At 46.8% G+C, this 21,324-nt stretch overlaps 1 protein-coding gene across 1 annotated transcript in view; it reads right to left on the bottom strand.

Moving 5' to 3' along the window:
- Positions 1-1,188: 1,188 nt before the first annotated feature.
- Positions 1,189-21,324, bottom strand: part of LOC139552875 (arf-GAP with coiled-coil, ANK repeat and PH domain-containing protein 3-like) — a 75,196-nt gene continuing 55,060 nt past the window's right edge. Inside the window, exons 11-24 of the mRNA XM_071364996.1 lie at positions 16,778-16,890; positions 16,284-16,335; positions 15,695-15,795; positions 15,484-15,595; positions 12,647-12,873; positions 9,933-10,002; positions 9,647-9,741; positions 8,781-8,995; positions 8,160-8,255; positions 7,306-7,395; positions 6,750-6,973; positions 4,694-4,803; positions 3,165-3,275; positions 1,189-1,704 (exon numbers count right to left, since the gene is read on the bottom strand). Coding sequence (XP_071221097.1) covers positions 1,569-1,704; positions 3,165-3,275; positions 4,694-4,803; positions 6,750-6,973; positions 7,306-7,395; positions 8,160-8,255; positions 8,781-8,995; positions 9,647-9,741; positions 9,933-10,002; positions 12,647-12,873; positions 15,484-15,595; positions 15,695-15,795; positions 16,284-16,335; positions 16,778-16,890 — 1,752 coding nt within the window. The 3' untranslated portion in view covers positions 1,189-1,568. The remainder of the gene's footprint in view (positions 1,705-3,164; positions 3,276-4,693; positions 4,804-6,749; positions 6,974-7,305; positions 7,396-8,159; positions 8,256-8,780; positions 8,996-9,646; positions 9,742-9,932; positions 10,003-12,646; positions 12,874-15,483; positions 15,596-15,694; positions 15,796-16,283; positions 16,336-16,777; positions 16,891-21,324) is intronic.

Raw genomic sequence — 21,324 nt, 5'->3', positions numbered from 1 at the left:
TGACGGACATCTCCTACTGAAGGACAGAAAGCTTTCTTTTTCAGGCTTCAACCCTTTGAGGAATACAGAGTTAGGGACATACTGTAATCACACTGTTATTTCACTTAACACATTCTCATTAATGACAGCCCAATGGGCCACTGATAAAATGATTATTGAACTATAAAATGCTGGAATAGAACACTGGAACACGGTAGAATAATGTTCTGAAAGAACTGTACAATTCTGGAATAGAACACTGGAACACTGTAGGATAATGTTCTGAAAGAACTGTACAATTCTAGAATAGAACATTGGAACACTGTAGAATAATGTTCTGAAAGAACTGTACAATTCTGGAATAGAACACTGGAACACTGTAGAATAAGGCTCTAAAAGAACTGTACAATTCTAGAATAGAACACTGGAACACTGTAGAATAAGGCTCTAAAAGAACTGTACAATTCTGGAATAGAACACTGGAACACTGTAGAATAATGTTCTGAAAGAACTGTACAATTCTGGAATAGAACACTGGAACACGGTAGAATAATGTTCTGAAAGAACTGTACAATTCTGGAATAGAATTCTACTCTGTAGAATAATATTGTAAAGACTCATGAAAAGAGGAAGAGACCTGTCCGTGGAAGCCTCGGTCCTTACTGGAAAGAGAGGGAGGCAGAGGGAATGTTATGCGTTGACAGGAAGTCCTACCCAGAGACAAGAACCACAGGTCAGACTGAGTTTTAGGAACAGCTAGAGACACTGTGTTTCACTATGAGTATAAAGCATGGATGGACAACAGCGGATGGTGTGGAAGGCAAATAGCTATGTGGTTAAAAGATCTGGACACCAGGTTAGCAAGAAGAGAATAAATGGTGTTGGAAAGACACAACCGTCTGAATGATGTTCTCCCAGTCAGTAGGACCTACCTTCTCTCCTCTCCCTTACACACCATTTCCCTATACACACACACTCCAGGTAGAAATTGCCCTTAGGGACAGATCTAGAGATCCTAACCTTAACCATTGACAGATCTAGGATCAGCTTTACCCTCTACAGATCCTAACCTTAACCATTGATAGATCTAGGATCAGCTTTACCCTCTACAGATCCTAACCTTAACCATTGATAGATCTAGGATCAGCTTTACCCTCTACAGATCCTAACCCTAAGCATTGACAGTAACAAAGCAAAACTGACTTCAGATCAGAGTCTAACATCATTTACATTTTTTATTTTATTTTTATTTTTAACCTTTATTTAACTAGGCATGTCATTTAAGAACAAATTGTTATTTACAATAACGGCCTACCCCGGGCCAAACCCGGACGACGCTGGGCCAATTGTGCTCCACCTTATGGGACTCCCGATCACGGCCGGATGTGATACTGCCCGGAATCGAACCAAGGTGTCTGTAGTGACGCCTCAAAAGCACTGAGATGCATTGCCTTCAGACCGCTGCATCTTACTCTGCCCTGTATGATATACACTACTGTTAGTAGTGTCTATGGTGAGGTCCCAAATGGCACCCTATTCCTCATGAAGTGCACTACGTAGGGAACGGGAAGCCGTTTGGGACGCGACCCCTAGCAGTAGTCTATAGTGAGGCAGATAAACTCCTGAATACATTTCCTGTACTGCTGTTCAGTGGGAGATTGACCTGGCTGACCCAACGGACCCTCCGTCTCGCGCATCTCCTCGTTCATCCGCGCTAACCGCAACCTGGGAGAGAGACGGGGAGAGATGAGGGGGGAGGGAGGGAGGGGGAGGGAGGAGATGGGGAGAAATGAGGGGGGAGGGAGGGGGAGAGGGAGGGAGGGGGAGGGAGGGAGGAGATGGGAGAGGGAGGGGGAGAGGAGGGAGGGAGGGGGAGGGAGGAGATGGGGGAGGGAGGGGGAGAGGAGGGAGGGAGGAGATGGGGAGAAATGAGGGGGGAGGGAGGGGGTGGGAGGAGATGGGGAGAAATGAGGGGGGAGGGAGGGGGAGAGAGGAGAAGGGGAGAAATGAGGGGGGAGGGAGGGGGTGGGAGGAGATGGGGAGAAATGAGGGGGGAGGGAGGGGGTGGGAGGAGAAGGGGAGAAGGAAAACACAGAACAACATTAGCCTTTTGGTTTGATAGAGGTAATGGTTTGATAGAGGTAATGGTTTGATAGAGGTAATGGTTTGATAGAGGTAATGGTTTGATAGAGGTAATGGTTTGATAGAGGTAATGGTTTGATAGAGGTAATGGTTTGATAGAGGTAATGGTTTGATAGAGGTAATGGTTTGATAGAGGTAATGGTTTGATAGAGGTAATGGTTTGATAGAGGTAATGGTTTGATAGAGGTAATGGTTTGATAGAGGTAATGGTTTGATAGAGGTAATGGTTTGATAGAGGTAATGGTTTGATAGAGGTAATGGTTTGATAGAGGTAATGGTTTGATAGAGGTAATGGTTTGATAGAGGTAATGGTAACATAAGGTGAATGTTTGTCTAAGGTTTGTGTGTGTTCAGAGAACGGTACAGCGTTGTGGAGCCACTTGCAGTGAAACGATGTCTGTGTTAAAGTGCATCTAAACTGAATATCACCTAGCTAGCTTCATCCACAGTGGAGCCACTCACAGTGCATCTTAACTGAATATCACCTAGCTAGCTTCATCCACAGTGGAGCCACTCACAGTGCATCTTAACTGAATATCACAGAGCCACGCTAGCTTCATCCACAGTAGAGCCGCTCACAGTGCATCTTAACTGAATATCACCTAGCTAGCTTCGTCCACAGTGGAGCCACTCACAGTGCATCTTAACTAAATATCACAGAGCCACGCTAGCTTCATCCACAGTAGAGCCGCTCACAGTGCATCTTAACTGAAGTCCATGTATGACCTAGCCACGCTAGCTTCATCCTGAGTGTCTCACCATGTGGTTGCTATCAGGCCAACAGCATGCTAGGTAGAGCTAGTTATCAACGGCTGTTGTCCAGTAAAGGCTGGAAGCAAGAATTAGCATAAAGTTCATCTTTCCCCAACTCCAACTCATGTCGCCCAACGCTTCCCCACCCACTTCGTCTCTCATAGCTTTTCTTCCATTGAGAATGAACGGCTTCCGTTGTTTCATCGCGTTTCATCGCCCCACGTCATCTAAGATGCACCGTTAGTCGCCTGGACAACCATGCTCAGGGGGTGTGTGTTTGTTTGACTCACAGTGTAACGATGTCTGCGTTAGCGGCCTGGACAGCCAGGCTCAGAGGGTCATGACCTTCCTCATCTACCTCCGTCTGACAAGCCCCTCTCTTCAGGAACAAACACACCTGACTAGAGAGAGAGAGAGAGAGAAGAGAGAGAAGAGAGAGAAGAGAGAGAGAGAGAATTAGGCCAATAGCCGATAATTATAAAAGTTAATTAGCAGGTACCCGCTCACCAACCAAGAATTCACAAAATGGGACAAACACCAAATTGAGACTCTGTATGCAGAATTCTGCAAAAACATCCCCCGTGTACAACGTAGAACACCAAATAATGCATGCAGAGCAGAATTAGGCCGATACCCACTAATTATCAAAATCCAGAAAAGAGACACAACAACAGCACAATTAGACCCAACCAAATCATGAGAAAACAAAAAGATCATGACTTGACACATTGGAAAGAATTAACAAAAAAACAGAGCAAACTAGAATGTTATCTGTCCCTAAACAGAAAGTACACAGTGGCAGAATACCTGACCACTGTGACTGACCCAAACTTAAGGAAAGCCTTGACTATGTACATATTCAGTGAGCATAGCCTTGCTATTGAGAAAGGTCACCATCGGCAGTCCTGGCTCTCAAGAGAAGACAGGCTATGTGCTCACTGCCCACAAAATGATGTGGAAACTGAGCTGCACTTTCTGACCACCTGACAAATGTATGACCATATTAGGGACACATATTTCCCTCAGATTACACAGACCCACATATATTTAAAAAAGAAACCCAATTTTGATAAACTCCCATATCTACTGGGTGAAATACCACAGTGTGTCATCACAGCAGCAAGATTTGTGACCTGTTAAGAACAAACACCATTGTAAATACAACCCATATTTATGTTTATTTATTTTCCCTTTTGTACTTTAACCATTTGCACATCGTTACAACACTGTATATATACATAATATGACATTTAAAATGTCTTTATTCTTTTGGAACTTATGTGAGTGTAATGTTTACTGTACATTTTTTATTGGTTATTTCACTTTTGTTTAATCTATTTCACTTGCTTTGGCAAAGTAAACATATGTTTCCCATACCAATAAAGCCCCTGAAATTGAGAGAGAGAGAGAGAGAGGGAGAGAGAGAGAGACAGAGAGAGACAGAGAGAGAGAGAGAGAGAGAGAGAGAGAGAGAGAGACAGAGAGAGAGAGAGAGAGACAGAGAGAGAGAGAGAGAGAGAGAGAGAGAGAGAGAGAGAGAGAGAGAGAGAGAGAGAGAGAGAGAGAGAGAGAGACAGAGAGAGAGAGAGAGAGAGACAGAGAGAGAGAGAGAGAGAGAGAGAGAGAGAGAGAGAGAGAGAGAGAGAGAGAGAGAGAGAGAGAGAGAGAGAGAGAGAGAGAGAGAGAGAGAGACAGAGAGAGAGAGAGACAGAGAGAGAGAGAGAGAGAGACAGAGAGAGAGAGAGAGAGAGAGAGAGAGAGAGAGAGAGAGAGAGAGAGAGAGAGAGAGAGAGAGAGAGAGAGAATGAATGTCTCTTACCCTGTATGTCCCAGGTATGTAGCATGCTGGAGGGGTCCTCTCCCCCTGATGTCCCTCTGGTTCACATCAGCCCCATTCTGCAGCAGGAACTCACAGGCTATCAGCGACCCCTGTTAGAGAGAAAAGGAGGGAGAGAGAGTGACAGGGACAGAAAAAGTGTTAAAACTTATCTTGATCACAATCACTGCCTGTGTTTATATATCAGCTTGTGTATATCAGCATGTGCATTTTTTGAATGTGTGTGTGTGTGTATCTATAGTGTGTATCTCACCCCTGTCACGGCCTGTATAGTGTGTGTATCTATAGTGTGTATCTCACCCCTGCCACGGCCTGTATAGTGTGTGTATCTATAGTGTGTATCTCACCCCTGTCACGGCCTGTATAGTGTGTGTATCTATAGTGTGTATCTCACCCCTGTCACGGCCTGTATAGTGTGTGTATCTATAGTGTGTATCTCACCCCTGTCACGGCCTGTATAGTGTGTGTATCTATAGTGTGTATCTCACCCCTGTCACGGCCTGTATAGTGTGTGTATCTATAGTGTGTATCTCACCCCTGTCACGGCCTGTATAGTGTGTATCTATAGTGTGTATCTCACCCCTGTCACGGCCTGTATAGTGTGTATCTATAGTGTGTATCTCACCCCTGTCACGGCCTGTATAGTGTGTATCTCACCCCTGTCACGGCCTGTATAGTGTGTATCTCACCCCTGCCACGGCCTGTATAGTGTGTGTATCTATAGTGTGTATCTCACCCCTGTCACGGCCTGTATAGTGTGTGTATCTATAGTGTGTATCTCACCCCTGCCACGGCCTGTATAGTGTGTGTATCTATAGTGTGTATCTCACCCCTGTCACGGCCTGTATAGTGTGTATCTATAGTGTGTATCTCACCCCTGTCACGGCCTGTATAGTGTGTATCTATAGTGTGTATCTCACCCCTGTCACGGCCTGTATAGTGTGTATCTATAGTGTGTATCTCACCCCTGTCACGGCCTGTATAGTGTGTATCTATAGTGTGTATCTCACCCCTGTCACGGCCTGTATAGTGTGTATCTCACCCCTGTCACGGCCTGTATAGTGTGTATCTCACCCCTGTCACGGCCTGTATAGTGTGTGTATCTATAGCGTGTATCTCACCCCTGTCACGGCCTGTATAGTGTGTATCTCACCCCTGTCACGGCCTGTATAGTGTGTGTATCTATAGTGTGTATCTCACCCCTGTCACGGCCTGTATAGTGTGTGTATCTATAGTGTGTATCTCACCCCTGCCACGGCCTGTATAGCGTGTATCTTACCCCTGTCACGGCCTGTATAGTGTGTATCTATAGTGTGTATCTCACCCCTGTCACGGCCTGTATAGTGTGTATCTATAGTGTGTATCTCACCCCTGTCACGGCCTGTATAGTGTGTATCTCACCCCTGTCACGGCCTGTATAGTGTGTGTATCTATAGTGTGTATCTCACCCCTGTCACGGCCTGTATAGTGTGTATCTCACCCCTGCCACGGCCTGTATAGTGTGTGTATCTATAGTGTGTATCTCACCCCTGTCACGGCCTGTATAGTGTGTGTATCTATAGTGTGTATCTCACCCCTGTCACGGCCTGTATAGTGTGTGTATCTATAGTGTGTATCTCACCCCTGTCACGGCCTGTATAGTGTGTGTATCTATAGTGTGTATCTCACCCCTGTCACGGCCTGTATAGTGTGTGTATCTATAGTGTGTATCTCACCCCTGTCACAGCCTGTATAGTGTGTGTATCTATAGTGTGTATCTCACCCCTGTCACGGCCTGTATAGTGTGTATCTATAGTGTGTATCTCACCCCTGTCACGGCCTGTATAGTGTGTATCTATAGTGTGTATCTCACCCCTGTCACGGCCTGTATAGTGTGTGTATCTATAGTGTGTATCTCACCCCTGTCACGGCCTGTATAGTGTGTGTATCTATAGCGTGTATCTCACCCCTGTCACGGCCTGTATAGTGTGTGTATCTATAGTGTGTATCTCACCCCTGTCACGGCCTGTATAGTGTGTATCTATAGTGTGTATCTCACCCCTGTCACGGCCTGTATGAGCGGGGTCTTTCCCTCCTCATCGCTGGCAGAGTGGACGTCTGCCCCGTGTGCCAGCGCCTCGGCCATGAGTGGCAGGTTGTGTAGCCGTGACGACCGGTAGAGCAACGCCCCCGGGGGGAGGGGCTCCTCAGGGACTGACCCCGCCTCCTGCTCTATCTCCACCTCCCCACTAGACTCCTCCTCTTCTGACTCACCCTCACACTCTGTTGGTAGGGGGGAGACAGGGGGGGAGACAGAAGGACAGAGAGTGTGGGGTGGTGGAGAGAGAGAGAGAGAGAGAGAGAGAGAGAGAGAGAGAGAGAGAGAGAGAGAGAGGGTTAGTTCATTTGAAGTTCTCTGAAATAGGACAAGCGTTATCACTTGGATAGTCCACAATCTTAAACACACACACACACACACACACACACACACACACACACACACACACACACACACACACACACACACACACACACACACACACACACACACACACACACACACACACACACACACACACACACACACACACACACACACACTCAGTTCCACTGACCCTCTGTGACGCTGTCCACCACTGAGCCAAATACCAGGACATCAGTGCTGCCGTCTGTACTGCCTCCCAGCCCACTGTCGCTGCTCAGACCTGTAGGACCGGCCAATGCCAAGCCACGGACACGTTAGTCACCACTAACATCCCATCTCCACCAACAGTCACCACACCCCAACCCCCAAAACAACCTCCCCTTTGGCCCAAAACCAACCCTCAGTCCTCAGCCCCACCCTACTACCCTCTAAAGCCCCATTCCACCCAAACCGACCCTTCCATAACCCTGTTCTCCCTCCTGTTGGTCATGTGAGTGGGAGGGGGGGGGGGAGAGCGTGTGTGAGTCTGGTCTGACTTACTGGTTGGTACTGTAATGTGAGTCTGGTCAGACTTACTGGTTGGTACTGTAATGTGAGTCTGGTCAGACTTACTGGTTGGTACTGTAATGTGAGTCTGGTCTGACTTACTGGTTGGTACTGTAATGTGAGTCTGGTCTGACTTACTGGTTGGTACTGTAATGTGAGTCTGGTCAGACTTACTGGTTGGTACTGTAATGTGAGTCTGGTCTGACTTACTGGTTGGTACTGTACTGTGAGTCTGGTATGACTTACTGGTTGGTACTGTAATGTGAGTCTGGTCTGACTTACTGGTTGGTACTGTAATTTGAGTCTGGTCTGACTTACTGGTTGGTACTGTAATGTGAGTCTGGTCTGACTTACTGGTTGGTACTGTACTGTGAGTCTGGTCTGACTTACTGGTTGGTACTGTAATGTGAGTCTGGTCTGACTTACTGGTTGGTACTGTAATGTGAGTCTGGTCTGACTTACTGGTTGGTACTGTAATGTGAGTCTGGTCTGACTTACTGTGAGGGTGTCTGCTGGTGTCGAAGTAGGAGAAGAGGTTGTCAATCTCATCAGGACAGAACAGAGAGTCACGCCGGAGCTTAGCAACCGCTGCAGCTGACCGAACAAACAGGACATCAGTTAACACAAGTGATATTGATTATAAATTCACCAAGAGGATCTGTGATATGTACGCTTTCCATCTCCTCATTACTGCATCCTGACCGATGTACCATAGTGACTGATGTACCATAGTGACTGATGTACCATAGTGACTGATGTACCATAGTGACTGATGTACCATAGTGACTAATGTACCATAGTGACTGATGTACCATAGTGACTGATGTACCATAGTGACTGATGCACCACAGTGACTGATGTACCATAGTGACTAATGCAGGGACGGACTGGGACCAGCAATTTTGCCATTTTTGTCCATGAGGCCCCCACACCGGCCCATCTTTTGTTCATTAGTCCCCCACACCGGACCATTTTTCCTCAAGGCACACATTATTAGTCATAATAATGATAATTCTGTGTAAAACATGTAGCCTGTTAAGTTAATGCTAGACATTAACGTTAGTGGCGTGATAAATGATACAATAACTGGTCATTATAGATCCTCATCAGTTCAGTCACCTGAGGAAAGGTTTCCCGCTGAGGCGATATCGTGGAGATATTTCTGCCGTGTTTTGGACGCTCCTCTTACGGAGCTTTTGTGGCGTTGGCACTTCTTCACGGTCCAGGGATTGGACGTCTGCCTCTCTCCATCCACCAATGAGTTGCTTCCGCTGAGATTCTTCAGGAAACGCCTCTCCACGTACTTAGCCTTGATCCACGTCTCCTTCTCCCGCCTGGGATGGGGAAAATATATCGATTTTTTGTTGTTGTATTATTTATTATAATTTTTTTTTGTTATGGTTTGCAGCGACATTCCAACCTTATAGACCACGGCGTTGTCATAAAATCTTGAAAAGTTTCAGTTTCCTTTATAATAATCGTTTCATGACTATTTTAGTGCCCAGAGTTACTCCTGGCTGTGGCGGTCACAAAATCTTGTCAGCCAGTGACTGTCAAGCAAATCACTGTCGGTTTCACGGTAATTGACCGTTAATTAACATAAACACATTGAGCATCTCCTGGCGTCCGCCGACAAGCCACTGATTCAGACCTTTGGAACATCTACATGTTAAAAAGTCTAATAAATCCATTTAATATAGTCTACACCGTCACAATAAATATATTGTGTATTTTAGGCAGGTCTGTACAATCTTCATCAGTCTCTCATTCACAATTTGACAAGAACTTGATAATGCCTCGGATTTCATTTGTTAGGTCACTAATGACCATAAGCAGCATCAGAGCTTGGAGAAGCCTAATTACCGTGACTAAACGGTCACATGGAATTTGACTGCATTCATGACTCGTGACTGCCGGTGTGGCGGTAATACGGTCACCGTAACAACCCTAGTCATGGCCACAGATGGTGATGACATGTCGCTCACCAAGGACTGGAGGGTTCAGGTTTCTTCACTCCCAGCTCCTCGCAGGCTCCCTCGTAGATGTGGTTGATCACGCTGTTACCCAGCTCACACATTAACTGGAGGAGGGTAAGAAAGATTGGGGGGGAGAGAGAAAGAGTAAGAGATGAGAAAAGCAGTGGTCCTATTAAAAAAGCTTTTAATGAATCTTCCATCAATTCCTCACGTCTTTGCCTCTTTCTTTAAAAAAAAAAAAACTGAGAAAGAGCCAGTGAGGTAGAGTTGAGAGCAGGAAGTGACAGAAACCCACCTTGAGTAGCTCTGGTTCCCAGGAGTCCAGTGTTAGTGAGCGCACCTTGGAGCAGTGAACCCCCAGACTCCTAAAGGAAAAACACAGAGAAACACTGTCAGTTATTACAAGTTAGAAATACAATTATCTCACCATCTTCTATCAAGTGTGGCACTTTAAAATCCTTCAAATGGCGAGGCCATTTCACTTCATTTTCTGAAGAGGTCCAATTAGTCCCCCAAAAATATGTAATATTATTTGTGGCGTACAGCAGGTCAGCCACCAGGGGGAGACTCGTCGAGGCCTGGTGACAGACGGAGTATACATCACGAGGCGATGGCTCCATCTGCTGGATGTGCCAGGTCTCGACGGGCTCTGGCCAGGACTAATTGGGGCTGATTGGGGAGTTGGTGAGTAATCAAGGGCTGATTGCTAACCAGCTGTACAAGTCCCATAAAGCTGGCAGAAGGGCAGCACACAGGGGAGGACTGGGGGAAGTAAGGTGACTTCCGTGTAGTTGAAGACGGTATCCCGGAAAGGGTCTCATGGGGTAGACCTATCCTTTTCTTTTGATTTATTATTTAATAAACATCCTTGAAACCGAGCGAATCCAACTCTGTCCATGTCTGATCTGTGTAAACGTCTTGACCCAACCCCCTGGTCTGCCACAACTGGTGGAGAATGCAGGCAATCTGATAACGTGGTCAGATCAGGGTTGACGTTTACGCAGCATCAGCATGGACGTGTTGATAGCTCAATTCGTCCGGAACCAACAAGCACAACAAGCGGTTCAGGAACGAACGCTGGAGGAACAGCGATTACAAAAAAACGTCCGCCTCGTTGAGGAAATCAGGAAGCTGCAAAGAGGAGCGTCTCCTGAATCACATCCCAACCAGTTTTTACTCAAACGGAAGATGATGACGTCGAAACCTACCTCTGTACGTTTGAACGGACAGCTCTACGGGAAGGATGGCCAAGGCCGAAGTGGGCCAGTCTGCTGGCCCCGTTCCTCTCGGCGAATGCCCAAAATGCATATTGGGACCTGAATGATGAACAGGCGGCTAATTACGACGGACTCAAACGGGAGATACTCAGCCGCTACGGGTACAGCCTGGCCCATCGGGCTCAACGGTTCTACGACTGGAGGTTCGTAGCCGACAAATCCCCCCCGAGCACAGATGAGCGACCTACTGCGCGTCACCAGGGCATGGCTCCTAACCGACATATCCACCCTCTCCATCCTCGACAAAGTGGTCCTGGATCGCTTCTTACGGGCGCTACCCTACGACATGAAGAGGGCCGCGAGTATATGCGAGCCCCAGACCTTGGAAGGCCTCCTGGAAGCAGTGGAGACGCATCATAACATGCAGGCTCTGCTGAGTGTGAGCCGGGACGAGTTGTTGACCCATCCGAGGGGACGGAAGGACAGCCCCCCCGACAGGGCCAAAGGACCTCAAACCAATGGACAGGGCCAAAGGACCTCAAACCCGTGGAGAAATGACTGGGGTAGGGCCGACCCGTCCCCGATGAGCCCCAGGTAGATGGAGACCAACGGAGGTGTTTTGAGTGTGGCGCCCGGGGGCACATTGCCTGGAATTGCCCGGCTCGAGAGGAGCCGATGCCATCAACTAGCCCCGGCGGTGAGGTGGGTAACGCCGTGAGCTATGTCACCTCCTGTTGGGCGCACCACGAATCAACTGCACCCAAGGTCCCGGTGAAGGTTGACGGACACGACACGGAAGCGCTATTGGACTCCGGAAGCATGGTTACGCTCGTCACTACGAGCCTGCTGAACCAGGAGACCGAACGGGGTAGGGAGATGTCCATTTCCTGTGTTCACGGTGACACAAAGCGGTATCCAACCGTATGGACCACCATCGTGACGCCACAAGGGAGCTGCCAGAAGACGGTGGGTGCAGAGCTCTGCTGCCGGTACCTCTCCTAGTGGGACGGGATTGTCTGCTGTTTGCGGCCCTATGGGGTCACGAGTTGAGGAAGAAGGTTCGAGCCGGCCAAAGAAGAGAGCGGGGACGACCAATAGCCTGTGCGGCCTGGAAGCAACCGGTTAACCAGCATGGGTCTACGGCTCTGGAGTCGGAGGGGGTGCCGGAACCCGAACTCCTGGAGGAGGCGCCAATCCTCCCCCTCCTCGATTTTGAGGGGCCAGTCGAGACCCACGCTGACATTATGGAGTATTTTGTGTAGATCAATGAGCCCAAAAAAAATCACAAATAAATAGATTTAAATGCCACTTTCTAACGCTACAAAATGTGAAAATACCCAAGAGGGAACACTTCCCAGAGCACTGTATGGTGGTTATTGTAGTTCAGTTCCCTACCTGTGTATGCCAGAGCACTGTATGGTGGTTATTGTAGTTCAGTTCTCTACCTGTGTATGCCAGAGCACTGTATGGTGGTTATTGTAGTTCAGTTCCCTACCTGTGTATGCCAGAGCACTGTATGGTGGTTATTGTAGTTCAGTTCGCTACCTGTGTATGCCAGAGCACTGTATGGTGGTTATTGTAGTTCAGTTCTCTACCTGTGTATGCCAGAGCACTGTATGGTGGTTATTGTAGTTCAGTCTCTACCTGTGTATTCCAGAGCACTGTATGGTGGTTATTGTAGTTCAGTCTCTACCTGTGTATTCCAGAGAACTGTATGGTGGTTATTGTAGTTCAGTCTCTACCTGTGTATGCCAGAGCACTGTATGGTGGTTATTGTAGTTCAGTTCTCTACCTGTGTATGCCGGAGCACTCGATGCAGAGCAGGACTCCCAGGTTGATGGAGGCCCAGCAGGGTGCAGTCTGGGAGCAGTCACAACACAGCTCATTACCCTGCAGGGTCTGTACCCGGTGTAGGATGCTCTCCCCTATGCCCTCACCTCCTCTCCCTCCTCTCTCCCCCCGCGGCTCACTGGCTGAGTCTATACTGCTGGTGGAGGGGGAGGCCGTCCGGTCCAGACGCTAGGGGAGAGGAAACAGGCAGACAGAACAAGGTTGGATCTAGTTCAGTGTTTACTGAACACTCTTGGGTTCCAGGGAAAGATTGGCTCTGTTTGGTGGGCCATCATTTTCAAAAAGCTTTAGGTGGGGCCCAATATGAATCAAGTTCTGGGAACTCCAGACAGTGTTAAAGAGCTTTGTTGCCCATCTTAACAAGTCTCAGGCAGGGCTACCTCATCAACTCCACTACATCTATGTAGGGTTAGGGTTAGTGGCAGGCAGTGGCGGTTGGTGACATTTAAGATGAGGGAGGACAAAAACATTTTTTTCCATGAGCATGACCGTGCTTCTACACCTGCATTGCTTGCTGTTTGGGGTTTTAGGCTGGGTTTCTGTACAGCACTTTGAGATATCAGCTGATGAAAGAAGGGCTTTATAAATACATTTGATTGATTGATTTCTATTACAGAATGTTGGATGACTGATGGGTTTAGGCTACTGTCATTCATATTCACCCAGTTCAATGTAACAGCGATAGGTTTAGGTTACTGTCATTCATATTCACCCAGTTCAATGTAACAGCGATAGGTTCAGGTTACTACATGATACTAGAATGTTCCCCTGTACCCATCATGAGGTTGATACAACCTGGCATATGGATGAAAGATTACAACGTAGGTGCAGACAGGTCAAGAGAAACATTAGAGGTGACAGACAGTGACACATTCAATACCGCCTTGCACAATCTTGCCTGCATGTATCTGATCTAGGGTGTAACCATTAGTCCAACAGTTGCAAATGAGAGTCTCTATGGGACAAATTCAGGTATGTTTTATCCCTGTTTCGTTCCGTTTGCTTCCATTTAAGAAAAGTTTTTCAACAGAATTGGCAGAATGAATACACCCCTGATCACACGCAAACACAGTTCACTTTTCATAGCAGCCACATACAAACAGCATGATCCCTTTGATCGTTCTATAATTCCTTCTCGCATCTACGCGCTCTCCTCCTCTCACCTTTTCCCTTCGCTTGTGGACTTCAGTGCAGAACACAACAGCTGTCTGTGACCGGGTGAAAAAACACTTTACAAGCCAAACCTTCATATCATGACCGCTAACTGCTACACACAGCCTACATCGTTGTCATGTAATAGTCAACATAGTTCTAATAGACGATAGCACTAACCCACTACAATCATACAGCAGAGAGTCAACAGCAAGCAGTTTAGCAGTTACACCGAATGGGCACCGGTGCCAATAACTTAATAAAACCAAAAGTGTATATTTTGTTGTTGTTGAATTTTACCCCCTTTTCGTGGTATCCAATTGTTAGTAGTTACTATCTTGTCTCATCGCTACAACTCCCGTACGGGCTCGGGAGAGACGAAGGTCGAAAGCCATGCGTCCTCCGAAGCACAACCCAACCAAGCCGCACTGCTTCTTAACACAGCGCGCCTCCAACCATGAGGCCAGCCGCACCAATGTGTCGGAGGAAACACCGTGCACCTGGCGACCTTGGTTAGCGCGCACTGCGCCCGGCCCGCCACAGGAGTCGCTAGTGCGCGATGAAACAAGGATATCCCTACCGGCCAAACCCTCACTAACCCGGACGGCGCTAGGCCAATTGTGCGTCGCCCCACGGACCTCCCGGTCGTGGCCTGCTGCGACAGAGCCTGGGCGCGAACCCAGAGTCTCTGGTGGCACAGCTAGCACTGCGATGCAGGCCCCCCAAAAGCGTATCTTGACTTGGAAGAGTATAAACATAGCCAGCTAGCTAACGTAGCATCCCTCTCTGTTGGAGCCGGGTGTTTGAGTAGGCTAAACTAGCTAGCTGCATTAGCTAGCTGCATTCACTAGCTAAGTGATAGTGGAAAAAAATACTCTGAAATCTCTCTCTCTCTTTCTTGCTTCACCTTCATTTTTAAAGAATTTAATTTGTTCAAAATTGTTAAACTATTGTCTCTCTGAGTCAACTACTCACCAGATTTTATCCACTGCAGTGCTCGCTAGCTGTAGCTTATGCTTTCAGTACTAGATTCATTCTCTGATCCTTTGATTGGGTGAACAACATGTCAATTCATGCTGCAAGAGCTCTGATAGGTTGGAGGACGTCCTCTGGAAGTTGTCATAATTACTGTGTATGTCTATGGAAGGGGGTGAGAACCATGAGCCTCCTAGGTTTGGTATTGAAGTCAATGTATCCAGAGGAGGACGGAAAATAGCTGTCCTCTGGCTACTCCATGGTGCTACCCTACAGAGTCCTGTTGAGGCTTCTGTAGACATTTGTTGCAAAAACGGTGTTTTAATCAATTATTTGGTGGCGTGAATATGTTTTGTATTATTTTATCTAAAAAGGCTAACTTTTTAAATGTTTCACTATTTTTGTTTATGAATTTCACTGAGGAGGATGGTCCTCCCCTCCCCCCTTGAGGAGCCTCCACTGTTGTTAGGTTTAGGGTTAAGGTTAAGGTTAGGGTTAAGGTTAGATTTAGGTTAGGGTTAGGGTTGGGGTTAGTGTTAAGGTTAGGGTTAAGGTTAGATTTAGGTTAGGGTTAGGGTTGGGGTTAGTATTAAGGTTAGGGTTAAGGTTAGGGTTCGTGTTAAGGTTAAGGTTAGGGTTAAAGTTAGGTACCTTGATGTAGTAGTTGTCTGATATCTCTCTGTATGCAGAGGCGATGGAGGCCTGTACAGCCTGGATCCAGGCCTGACGTAACTTCTCTGACTCTGCCTGGAGCATACAGCTCCTAGTGGGAGAGAGGAGAGTGAGGAGAGGACACACACACACACACACACACACACACACACACACACACACACACACACACACACACACACACACTTACTTGGTGGGGGACACCACCTCAAAGCAGAACCTCCTCTCTCCGTCCTCACAGGGTTTGACTGAACACAGCCTCAGGTCTTCCACCACAACCGTCAGGACATCCTATTGGCAGAGAGGAGTGTCAATCAAAACACGACATCCTAACATTGGCAGAGAGGAGTGTCAATCAAAACACGACATCCTATTGGCAGAGAGGAGTGTCAATCAAAACACGACATCCTAACATTGGCAGAGAGGAGTGTCAATCAAAACACGACATCCTATTGGCAGAGAGGAGTGTCAATCAAAACACGACATCCTAACATTGGCAGAGAGGAAACTTTAGTCAATCAAAACTTTAGTCCCTGGCTTACTGTTCTAGTCTTACTGTTCTAGTCCGTCAGCACATATTAACATTGTAATTGTTATTAAAAGCCACAGTTCTGTTCTATATTGTCTACGGAAACACCTGTTTGGTCGGAAACCACTGGAGTAGAAGTTCTGTCATGCTGACTTGTATCTACCTGCATATATTAGTGTAAATAATTCACTAAAGAGTTCTCTGATACAGGTCTTGTGTTTGTTTTGTCTTTCTACAGGTGTGTTCCTACCTTGAGTCTCTTCTGGTAGACCAGCTGGCTGTTCTGTATGGAGAACCACCGCCTTGAAAGAGGAGGATAGAGGAGGGGAGAGGAGGAGAGAGGAGAGGAGGAGAGAGGAGAGGAGAACGGAGGAGGGGATAGGAGGAGAGGAGGAGAGAGGAGAGGAGAGGAGGAGAGGAGAGTGGAGGAGAGAGGAGAGGAGGAGAAAGGAGGGAGGAGTGAGGAGAGGAGGAGAGAGGAGAGGAGAGGAGGGAGGAGAGTGGAGGAGAGAGGAGAGGAGGAGAAAGGAAGGAGGAGTGAGGAGAGGAGGAGAGAGGAGGGGAGAAGAGGAGGAGAAAGGAGGGAGTAGAGGAGAAGAGGAGAGAGGAAGGGGAGGAGAGGAGAAGAGGAGAGAGGAAGACGGAGAACCATTGCCAGTCAAACAGAGCAGGACTAGTAACTAGTTGACAGGAGAGGATGAGAGGACAGGTGTGTGTGGCTCCAGACAGGTGTTTCTGTCTCACCTGTTCCAGGTCTTGAAGGTGTTGGAGGCCCTCTTAAACAGATAACCTTCCATCACCACTCCGTTGGGAGCGTCTACGTTGAACTCCACCTTGTTACCATCGCAGGAGAAGTCCTAACTTACAGAGGAGAGGAGAAGACTGAGGTCAGTGTCTGTAGATAACTTACAGAGGAGAGAGGAGAAGACTGAGGTCAGTGTCTGTAGATAACTTACAGAGGAGAGAGGAGAAGACTGAGGTCAGTGTCTGTAGATAACTTACAGAGGAGAGGAGAAGACTGAGGTCAGTGTCTGTAGATAACTTACAGAGGAGAGGAGAAGACTGGGGTCAGTGTCTGTAGATAACTTACAGAGGAGAGGAGAAGACTGAGGTCAGTGTCTGTAGATAACTTACAGAGGAGAGAGGAGAAGACTGAGGTCAGTGTCTGTAGATAACTTACAGAGGAGAGGAGAAGACTGAGGTCAGTGTCTGTAGATAACTTACAGAGGAGAGGAGAAGACTGAGGTCAGTGTCTGTAGATAACTTACAGAGGAGAGAGGAGAAGACTGAGGTCAGTGTCTGTAGATAACTTACAGAGGAGAGAGGAGAAGACTGAGGTCAGTGTCTGTAGATAACTTACAGAGGAGAGAGGAGAAGACTGAGGTCAGTGTCTGTAGATAACTTACAGAGGAGAGGAGAAGACTGGGGTCAGTGTCTGTAGATAACTTACAGAGGAGAGGAGAAGACTGAGGTCAGTGTCTGTAGATAACTTACAGAGGAGAGAGGAGAAGACTGAGGTCAGTGTCTGTAGATAACTTACAGAGGAGAGAGGAGAAGACTGAGGTCAGTGTCTGTAGATAACTTACAGAGGAGAGAGGAGAAGACTGAGGTCAGTGTCTGTAGATAACTTACAGAGGAGAGAGGAGAAGACTGAGGTCAGTGTCTGTAGATAACTTACAGAGGAGAGAGGAGGAGACTGAGGTCAGTGTCTGTAGATAACTTACAGAGGAGAGAGGAGAAGACTGAGGTCAGTGTCTGTAGATAACTTACAGAGGAGAGAGGAGAAGACTGAGGTCAGTGTATGTAGATAACTTACAGAGGAGAGAGGAGAAGACTGAGGTCAGTGTCTGTAGATAACTTACAGAGGAGAGAGGAGAAGACTGAGGTCAGTGTCTGTAGATAACTTACAGAGGAGAGAGGAGAAGACTGAGGTCAGTGTCTGTAGATAACTTACAGAGGAGAGGAGAAGACTGAGGTCAGTGTCTGTAGATAACTTACAGAGGAGAGAGGAGAAGACTGAGGTCAGTGTCTGTAGATAACTTACAGAGGAGAGAGGAGAAGACTGAGGTCAGTGTCTGTAGATAACTTACAGAGGAGAGGAGAAGACTGAGGTCAGTGTCTGTAGATAACTTACAGAGGAGAGAGGAGAAGACTGAGGTCAGTGTCTGTAGATAACTTACAGAGGAGAAGACTGAGGTCAGTGTCTGTAGATAACTTACAGAGGAGAGGAGAAGACTGAGGTCAGTGTCTGTAGATAACTTACAGAGGAGAGAGGAGAAGACTGAGGTCAGTGTCTGTAGATAACTTACAGAGGAGAGGAGAAGACTGAGGTCCGTGTCTGTAGATAACTTACAGAGGAGAGAGGAGAAGACTGAGGTCAGTGTCTGTAGATAACTTACAGAGGAGAGAGGAGAAGACTGAGGTCAGTGTCTGTAGATAACTTACAGAGGAGAGGAGAAGACTGAGGTCAGTGTCTGTAGATAACTTACAGAGGAGAGAGGAGAAGACTGAGGTCAGTGTCTGTAGATAACTTACAGAGGAGAGAGGAGAAGACTGAGGTCAGTGTCTGTAGATAACTTACAGAGGAGAGAGGAGAAGACTGAGGTCAGTGTCTGTAGATAACTTACAGAGGAGAGGAGAAGACTGAGGTCAGTGTCTGTAGATAACTTACAGAGGAGAGAGGAGTCAACCAGTGTCAGTGTCTGTAGATAACCAGTGTATGTGTCTGTAGTCAACCAGTGTCAGTAGTCAACCAGTGTCAGTAGTCAACCAGTGTCAGTAGTCAACCAGTGTCTGTAGTCAGCTAGTGTCTGTAGTTATCCAGTGTCTGTAGTCAGCTAGTGTCTGTAGTTATCCAGTGTCTGTAGTCAGCCAGTGTCAGTAGTCAACCAGTGTCTGTAGTCAGCCAGTGTCAGTAGTCAGCCAGTGTCAGTAGTCAACCAGTGTCTGTAGTCAACAGTCAATCATCAAACAGAGATACCAGTGCTTACACCCACCATCCCTGTCCATACCAGTCCTACAGGCTCACAGCAGATCATTACAGAACAGAGATACCAGTCCTACAGGCTCACAGCAGATCATTACAGAACAGAGATACCAGTCCTACAGGCTCACAGCAGATCATTACAGAACAGAGATACCAGTCCTACAGGCTCACAGCAGATCATTACAGAACAGAGATACCAGTCCTACAGGCTCACAGCAGATCATTACAGAACAGAGATAAAGACATATGGAAATCTAAGTCCTTCCTCTGTAAACAACAACAACCAATGAACCAGAGGCTTGAAATAATCATTTTATATATTTTTTAAGATGGACCATAACATCCCTAAACCAGTTTAAGATGGACCATAACATCCTTAAACCAGTTTCAGATGGGCCATAACATCCCTAAACCAGTTTCAGATGGGCCATAACATCCTTAAACCAGTTTCAGATGGGCCATAACATCCCTAAACCAGTTTCAGATGGGCCATAACATCCTTAAACCAGTTTCAGATGGGCCATAACATCCCTAAACCAGTTTAAGATGGACCATAACATCCTTAAACCAGTTTCAGATGGGCCATAACATCCCTAAACCAGTTTCAGATGGGCCATAACATCCCTAAACCAGTTTCAGATGGGGCATAACATCCCTAAACCAGTTTAAGATGGACCATAACATCCCTAACCCAGGTTCAGATGGGCCATAACATCCCTAAACCAGTTTCAGATGGGCCATAACATCCTTAAACCAGTTTCAGATGGGCCATAACATCCCTAAACCAGTTTCAGATGGGCCATAACATCCTTAAACCAGTTTCAGATGGGCCATAACATCCCTAAACCAGTTTAAGATGGACCATAACATCCTTAAACCAGTTTCAGATGGGCCATAACATCCCTAAACCAGTTTCAGATGGGCCATAACATCCCTAAACCAGTTTCAGATGGGGCATAACATCCCTAAACCAGTTTAAGATGGAACATAACATCCCTAACCCAGGTTCAGATGGGCCATAACATCCCTAAACCAGTTTAAGATGGGCCATAACATCCTTAAACCAGTTTCAGATGGGCCATAACATCCCTAAACCAGTTTCAGATGGGCCATAACATCCCTAAATCAGGTTCAGATGGGCCATAACATTCTTAAACCAGTTTCAGATGGACCATAACATCCCTAAACCAGTTTCAGATGGGCCATAACATCCCTAAAACAGTTTCAGATGGGGCATAACATCCCTAAACCAGTTTAAGATGGACCATAACATCCCTAACCCAGGTTCAGATGGGCCATAACATCCCTAAACCAGTTTCAGATGGGCCATAACATCCTTAAACCAGTTTCAGATGGGCCATAACATCCCTAAACCAGTTTCAGATGGGCCATAACATCCCTAAACCAGGTTCAGATGGGCCATAACATCCTTAAACCAGTTTCAGATGGACCATAACATCCCTAAACCAGTTTCAGATGGGCCATAACATCCCTAAACCAGTTTAAGATGGACCATAACATCCCTAAACCAGTTTCAGATGGGCCATAACATCCCTAAACCAGTTTAAGATGGGCCATAACATCCCATAACCAGTTTAAGATGGGCCATAACATCCCTAAACCAGTTTAAGATGGGCCATAACATCCCTAAACCAGTTTCAGATGGGCCATAACATCCCTAAACCAGTTTAAGATGGGCCATAACATCCCATAACCAGTTTCAGATGGGCCATAACATCCCTAAACCAGTTTCAGATGGGCCAAAAGATCTCTTTAACAACCCCTGTCGAAAACCCTGTTTCTGGACATCACATGGATGGGGCTGTAGTGCAGCGGGTCGGGAGCTTCAAGTTCCTCTGTGTCTACATCACTAAGGAACTAACATGGTCCACACACACCCACACAGTTGTGAAGTGGGCACGAAAGCACCTCTTCACCCTCAGGAGGCTGAAAAGATTTGTCATGGGCCCTTTAGATCTTCCATTCTACAGCTGCACCATGTAGAATAGGCTGTAATTTGGGACTCAGGCTGAGTTGGTTGTGAATGGTCAACTAGTTCTCACAATCTCAATTCAGAATGAAACGTTCATCCCATCGTTTTTCAAACGTCACATTTAGAAGTTGTTGCAAATGTCACATTTGGAAGTGTTTAAGGTTACGTTTATGAATTAACTCAGAATGTTTAAGGTTACATTTATGAATTAACTCAGAATGTTTAAGGTTACGTTTATGAATTAACTCAGAATGTTTAAGGTTACGTTTATGAATTAACTCAGAATGTTTAAGGTCATGTTAAGGAATTAAC

The sequence above is a fragment of the Salvelinus alpinus genome, chromosome 2 (genome assembly GCF_045679555.1).
Source record: "Salvelinus alpinus chromosome 2, SLU_Salpinus.1, whole genome shotgun sequence".
NCBI lineage: Eukaryota > Metazoa > Chordata > Actinopteri > Salmoniformes > Salmonidae > Salvelinus > Salvelinus alpinus.
Note: the sequence above shows the minus strand (reverse complement) of the source record. Positions and strands in the feature narration are given on the sequence as shown.